At 43.4% G+C, this 7,803-nt stretch overlaps 1 protein-coding gene across 1 annotated transcript; it reads left to right on the top strand.

Moving 5' to 3' along the window:
* Positions 1-2,779: 2,779 nt before the first annotated feature.
* Positions 2,780-7,602, top strand: LOC144289317 (C-type lectin domain family 4 member G-like). The gene is made up of 7 exons (XM_077857476.1): positions 2,780-2,936; positions 3,105-3,215; positions 3,460-3,513; positions 3,595-3,684; positions 4,033-4,184; positions 5,044-5,147; positions 6,945-7,602. Exons 1-7 carry the CDS (start codon positions 2,900-2,902, stop codon positions 7,069-7,071), a joined length of 675 nt encoding a protein of 224 aa, XP_077713602.1. The 5' UTR covers positions 2,780-2,899; the 3' UTR covers positions 7,072-7,602.
* The last annotated feature ends 201 nt before the right edge of the window (positions 7,603-7,803 follow it).

The raw sequence follows: 7,803 nt of genomic DNA, 5'->3' as shown, positions 1-7,803 counted from the left end.
TCTAACATAGCAGGTGAGGACAGGCGGGGCTGCAGATTCCTTCTCAAGACAGAGCATGGGCATGTCTCTGTCCCTCATAGGATCCACTCCATACCCCATTGTCCAGCCTTCAGGCCCATGGGCTTGAAAGTTCCCAGAATTCTAACCCCAGATCTACTCATTGACTGTGAGTAGGAGCCCTTCCGGGTTATCTCACCCAAGCTGTCTCAGCATGTGGACATGATCCAACCACACACTCTCCACTTTTACTATTTTCTTTTTCTTTTTAAATTGGAGTTCAATTTGCCAACATATAGCATAACACCCAGTGCTAATCCCATCAAATGCCCCCCTCAGTGCCTATCACCCAGTCACCCCAACCCCCGCCCACTTCCCTTTCCACTACCCCTTGTTCATTTCTCAGAGTTAGGAGTCTCTCATGTTCTGTCAACCTCACTGTTATTTTCACTCATTTTCTCTCCTTCTCCCTGTTTCTGTGGCAGGAATTCCTTTTCCTCTGCTATCAGCCCAGAGAAGCCCTACTCATCCTTTTAGTCCTAGAGAGAGCACCCCTTCCTCCACATTTCCCATGCTGACCAGCAGATGTCTCCCTCACAGCCTTGCACATTGTGGGTCCTCCATCCTGGGTCTGGGTCTGGGTCTGGATAGGATATATCTCTGTGTCCCCAGCGCCTGTAACAGTTGCAAGCGGTAGAGACTCGAGAGATGCTTGGTGTGGCATTCAGTGGCAGAGCCACTTATACTGCGTGGAGTCCAACTCTCAAGCCTGGCATTGAATGTCCTGTAATGAAATTCATATATACATTGGGTTTTTTTTTTTTTTGAGGGGGATAGGGATTTGAGGTTTAAGGTTTGAAGTTTAAGTGTGCACCGAAAGAGAGAAATGGGGACAGGATTGTTCCTGGTCGGTGATAGGCACCAGAGAGAGTGAAAATTTTGAGACAATTATTTTTTTTTATAAATTTATTTTTTATTGGTGTTCAATTTGCCAACATATAGAATAACACCCAGTGCTCATCCCATCAAGTGCCCCCCTCAGTGCCCATCACCCAGTCACCCCCACCCCCAGCCCACCTCCCCTTCCACCACCCCTAGATCACTTCTAGAGAGGGTTAGGAGTCTCTCATGTTCTGTTGAGACAATTCTTTCCTATGTCTGAGACCCACTCAAACTCACTATGGTCCTGGGGGCCTGGAGTGCTCTTCCTGGAGGCCACTGACAGTCCTGGTGGACCCCAGATAGCAGAAGAGGACTTCCTTTGGAGAAGGCACTTGAAACTGAGAGACCCCAGATATTCAGGACCCAGGTAGATATCCTGCTTAGCCAAGTCTAAGAATATTACTATGCCTTTCAAAAGACCCATAGCTGTGTTTATGGGAGGCTTGTGAATCACCAGATACCATAGTCTCAAAGCAGAGAACATCCTTGATAGGCAGAGATACTTATTTCCATTTTACAAACAAGGAAACTGAGGTTGATAGATTAGGTGGTATATGGCAGGTCATTGCAGTAAATGAGTAAGAGATCTGGGACTCAGAATTCTGAGAACGTTTAAAAATCATGAAAGATAGTTAAAACACAGATTGAAGGAACTCATAAAATTCCTAGCTGGGTAAACTCCAAACAGCATATGGTGGTGCACACACACACACACACACACACACACACACACACACCCTAGTCAATCTGCTGAAAAACCAAAGAAAAAGAGAAAAATTGTAATGGCATTCAGAGAGAAAAGAGACCCATGAAATCACATGATGTATGAACATTTCCTAACAGGCTTGATAAATAGGAGCCTCTCCATCAGCAATAGATTGCATGTCCTCTTGCACCCCGATGTTTATAGCAGCAATGTCCACAATAGCCAAACTGTCGAAGGAGCCTTGGTGTCCATTGAAAGATGAATGGATAAAGAAGATGTGGTTTATGTATACAATGGAATATTCCTCAGCCATTAGAAACGACAAATACCCACCATTTGCTTTGACGTGGTGGAACTGGAGGGTATTATGCTGAGTGAAATGAGTCAGTCGGAGAAGGACAAACATTATATGGTCTCATTCATTTGGGGAATATAAAAAATAGTGAAAGGGAATAAAGGGGAAAGGAGAAAAAATGAGTGGGAAATATCAGAAAGGGAGACAGAACATGAGAGACTCCTAACTCTGGGAAACGAACTAGGGGTGGTGGAAGGAGAGGTGGGTGGGGGGTGGGGGTGACTGGGTGGCGGGCACTGAGGGGGGCTCTTGACGGGATGAGCACTGGGTGTTATTCTGTATGTTGGCAAATTGAACACCAATAAAAAATAAATTTATTATTAAAAAAATTGAACACCAATAAAAAATAAATTTATTAAAAAAAGATTGCATGTCCTCCTTACTGTACCATATTCTCTGTTTAAAATATAAAGTTATAAAACAACGTGTGGTGAAGGAGTGGCCACATGCTCTGAGAGAGCATAAATGTAACTCTAGTGTTGAAACTACTACAGCTTTATCTCTGAGAAAATTTGAGATCTTTTGAAACAAATGTAACCAGAAACCTAAAGGTGCCAATGCACTGGAAACTTCTAGGTAGATGTCTGGGGCTGCTGCTGTCCCCTCGAACTGAGAGAAAACAAAGTTGTAGAGAATGGTTGGAACAGAATACTTACTCCAAGATGCTAATGCCATCTCCCTGTGACATGAATTGATGATAAGCCATCTAGAGATCTTGGGGGCCTTACTGAGCTAGGAAGGAAACATCTGATGGTTTACATGGGGGATAGCATTTCCTAGTATAGGAAGGGTGTGTCTTCAATAATAACCAGAAGGACTGTGGGTGGCTAGAGCAGAATGAACTGCAGCCACGGGTGAAAGAAGCCACAGAGAATATCAGGCTACAGGACCTCACGTCCATGGAGGGAAAATCTTCACCCATGCTGGGAGAACCAGGTGAGTCAAGAGGTCAAGGGCAGGAGTAGATACCCTCCTCAAAACCAGGAAGCACTTACTGCCTCCCACTCCAGGGCCTGTTCAAGCTCCTCCCTCCACATTCCCAGTATGATTCTGGCACTTTCAGAGACTGCGTACACTGTCTCATGCTTGCTGCATTCCCTGCAGGACAGCGGGACAAAAAGCTGCTCCAGGATGGCCCCTGGAGGTTTTTCTCCCTGGTAATGACTCTGATGTTGCTTCTGCTAGCCCTCAACCTTGGTGTGGTCCTGGCTGAGGGTAAGGTGTTGAGCCAGTGAGAGTGGGTGATCACATGAACCCAGGCCCCCAAATCTGCAGTCTTGAGAAGAGGACCCTACAGGGCTGGGGCAGAGATGGGTCAGTAGAGGGTGGCTGGACTGTGTTGCTGGACTTAATGATTCTAGAAATAAACTGCCCTCCTCATCTCAGCCTGCAATTTGGGGAGTGGGAAAAGAATCGTGTGTTAAAAGGTCTAGAACATATCAGCATGTATTTCTTCTAGTACTGCAGTTCTTCAACCAGATGCAAGAAGAACTCAAGCAATTGGACATCAAATGTGAGTGCTGAATGTAATGGAGGGATTTTCCCCTCCCACCCCCACCAGGTCTTGATCTGTGTTTCTTTGTGGGTCTCTTAGTTGTACAGGGTCTGGCAGATGCTGGGCACAAGCGGGACATCATGTGGGGAGAGGTGTTCCGGCAAGTGGAGGCTGTGCGGGCAGGCAATGGTAAGGAGATGGGGCTGGTTGGGTGGTGGGAAGTGGAAGTTGGGAGAGGAAGGTTGTTTTCTTGAGCACTGTTGGTGGTCATGGTTTTTGCAGCACGTAAGTGTGTGTAGGGTTGTTTTAATTGACCCTCCATCAAGGTTGATTTTACCTAAAGTTTGAGGCCCCATGCATGGCATTATTCTGCCATCTGATAATGCCCATCTCTTGAATGAACAAATGGGAAGCTACTGTGCTCACTTTTGCAAAGTGGTAAAGATGCACAGATTTGAGTTACTTCACTGGAGGCTTTGTTCAGTGGCCAATGCAGCCCTGAGCCCCAGCAAAGCTGACCTCTTTCCCCATCTCCAGAATCCTCCTGTGAGCCCTGCCTGGAAAACTGGATGGCATTTCAGGGCTCTTGCTATCAATTTTCCACACAACTACTGGACTGGTTCAAAGCCAAGGATGACTGTGCTGAGAAGGATGCTCACTTGGTTATCATCAACAGTCAAGCAGAGCAGGTGGAAAGGGGGAAGGGATGTTCGGCGGACTCTTCAAGTCATTGTAGGCTTATGTCCTTGACCCCTGTAGAATTTAACACAAACCCTTCTGCCCTTCATAACACCCTTCCACTGCCTTAGCATGCAGTATTGGCTGGGATTCAGTCTTGCTTCTGAGCAATTCTTCACGCTGGCCCTTCTATCCAGAATGCTTCCCTCTATCTACACGGACAACTCCTACTCCTTCTACTCCATCAGATCCAACTTTGTCCTTCACCATCCTTCCCACCCTCTCTTCCTCAACACTGGACTATACTGACAGATCCCTGGTTCATCTCCTCTCACATGAAGAACTCCCAGGTTAGGAGTGGTTCTGATTCATTTCTGAGTCAGTAGTGCTGGGAACCAGATTAGACACACTCAGTATGGCTCAGTGGACTCAATATTTGTCAGTGGAATCCAAGTGATTGCTAGAACAATTTCTAAGGGGGCAGTGTCCAGATTTCTCACCTTGTAAACCACGCTGTTGAATAATCCCAATTCCCTGTTAGCTACTCAGCTAGGAGCCACATTGGGCTCTTATTCTCTCATTGAAACTTCAGAAAATCCTGGAAGGCACCTGTCATTGCTATACCCCTTTTATAAACGAAAAGCCTGAGGATGATAAGTGTCCATAATTTGCTGACCACATAGGTCATAATAATGGTGGAAACAGAGATCTACCCGAACTTTCAGCCAATTTCAGCCAAGGAAGCTACACTGGGCCACATCCCTGCCCATGAGGTCCTCTAAGTCTTAGTACTTTCATAGATTGTTTCTACTGCCATTCTCAACTCTGGCTATAGTCTTTCTTGACTTAATCTGCTTTCCTCTCATGCAGAAATTCCTGAGTCCAAAGGAAGATGTTGGCTACTGGATTGGCCTTAGGAAACAGTACCCAAAGGGCATTTACAAGTGGCAAGATGGTTCAGTCCCCACTTTTGAGTGAGTATCCCTGTTGGGACTCAGAACACTTGAGCTTGTCATTCCCATTGGATCTTGAAGACATCTTTCCACAGATTCTCAAACTGCCTCAAGTGTCTGATTTTGGTCAAAACCAAACTGCCCGTTACGTTTCCTGTTGTCATGCTTAACGTGGTTATTTTGTTAGCTACAGAGGTGTGTGTGTGTGTGTGTGAGTGTGTGTGTGTGTGAAACCATAATTAAACAACACTAAATAGGAAGTTCTTTATTGTAGGAAGTCTGGGTGCCTTTAATACATTGAAGAGAATTGTGCACTTTGAGGAGGGAATAGATAGTGTATAATGTGCCAAGCTTATTGAGATGCACATGTTATTTGGATGTATCTGGAGCTTCTGGTGTCCTACAGAACACACTTGAGGAATTTAGGGGATCCAGTCCTAAACCCTCAACATATGATTCAATGACCTCACATTCTGATCTTGAACTTTTTTTCATGTCCACATACTTTACCAGAACTTCACACTTAGTCTCCTTGACCATCTTGAGTACATTTTCTTTCCTTCATTTCCACCACTTCTGCCTCAGCCCAGGTCAGGACAATTGCTATATATCTTATATTTAGCCTTACCTTCACCAGCCCATGCTCTAGTCAAGTTCAAGGGGCCATCTTCCTAAAACAGGCCCTTGATATAGTTTTATGAAACAGCTAATTCTTCAATGTCACATGGATAACCCAGAATCTTTAGATGGCACCTTTCAATGCGGACATAGTGGATGCCATTCATCTTTACATTCTCATCTTCTACACTCCAAAGGCTCTCCACCTCCTTGTCCCAGCTATGTGCCAAATGACTCATATTTTTAGACACTATCTTGCATCTGATTTTTCTGCTTTTGCTCTTGTGTGTCATCTGTCTAGAAAACATTTTATTGGTTTGGTGAACTACAATATATTTGCCAAGCCTCATAGAGGAATCCATCCATTGCCCAACATGAATTAATCCAACTCCCTTAATATCCCAGTCATACACTATGTAGAGTTTTGTGGCTGTGTTGACTTTGAGCTTTCTTTGCCTAAACATTCCTTACTTATCAGGCAGGCTGCTGCTTTAGGACAGAATAGGCATCCAACTCATTGATGAGTTTCCAGTACCCAGTACAGGGCTTGGTACACAGCAGGTACTCAATAAACTGTTTTAGAATGAATGAATGAACGAATGAATGAATGAATAAGTATTGTAAACATTTCAAGGAATGTTTAGGAAAGAGGGTATGGGATCATTTGATAGACTTAGCATCTATTATATCCCAGACATTCAAATGCATCTTGTCCTCAAACTTAATCTCAGAGATCCAGGGATGTTAAGTCATTTGTCCGCATGGCCTCATTTATTTCATTTATAATGCAAGAAATTGTGCCAGATAATTATTATAAAACAGTGGTGCTCAAAAGGTGATGATCTCCCCCGAGAGCTATTTGGCACTGTCTGCAATATTTTTGGTTGTCATAATAGAGAGGGAACGCTGCTGGCCTCTAGTGGGTAGAGACTAGTAATGCTGCCCAATAGCTAAGGGTGCATAGGAAGTTCCCCAAAACAAATAATGATAAGGCTCCCAATGTCAATAGCTCCTTTGTAGAAACCCTTGCTATAAGATATGGCTAGGATATTTTACTTTCAGGGATTTTTCACATATCCCCAAGGCTAGATCCTCTTTTGGGATCTTAATGGTGAAAAGCCCAGCTGGGCATGGCTGAGTGTAGCTTGCCCCAGCACTGTGGTTAAGAGATTTGGCTGATGATTGTGTATGTTTTCACAGCAACTGGACTAATACCGAATCTTTCTACTATGACTGTGTCATCCTGTGGAAATTTGGCTCCTGGTTCTCTTCTACCTGCAGTGTCTACTGGTATCATTGGATTTGTGAGAAACCACAGATCTGCTGAGCCTGCTCCCTCTGTCTGTGGTCTTGGGAAAAGTTGTCTTGATATGTGACCTCATAAACAATTCCCCAACTTCTCTGTGTAAAAGAGGATTTCCTGAAAGCCCCAGTTCTCTTGGTAGCATCTTTCCCCTTTCTTGCCTCTAATTCTAAATGCTGTTGAGGAACATGAAAAATGATACCAGGATGGAACAATGAGCAAAAAATATTGTGTAGAACTTTCTACAAGACAAATAATATAGTTTTTAAAAAATGACATAAATAAAGGCAAATGTAGTATTGTTAGAAAATAACAGAGCCTTAAAGACATAGTTAAATTAATGTGTGTACCATGTTTGGGTTTTCTTTGAAAAGGTTTTTGAAGAAATCACAATATTTGAGTACGGATTGTGTATCAGGAAACGCGAAGGCATTTTTATTTATTTGTGAAGTGTGCTAATGGCTTGGTATAGATAGATGATTTGATAGAGATATATCACTATATGTCAGCAATACATACTAACATGAGTATGGGTAATAAATATAGGTAAATTTGTGTCCTGTGTGGGATTTTCTTTAAAATAATAAATCAGATGAACAGGAAGATTGTATATAAGAAACTCAATTGACCAAGTGTTTATAGTTATTAAAGGAGTCCATCATATATTTCCTCAATTTTCATCTAGAGGAACATTCTACATAAATTTTAAACTTAATCAATGCAATTCACAAGAATTCATATAAGATAAACATGATC

The sequence above is a fragment of the Canis aureus genome, chromosome 19, assembly GCF_053574225.1.
Source record: "Canis aureus isolate CA01 chromosome 19, VMU_Caureus_v.1.0, whole genome shotgun sequence".
In the NCBI taxonomy this organism is placed as follows: Eukaryota; Metazoa; Chordata; class Mammalia; order Carnivora; family Canidae; genus Canis; species Canis aureus.
The sequence above is the reverse complement of the archived record's forward strand: the minus strand, read 5'-3'. Positions and strand labels throughout refer to the sequence as shown.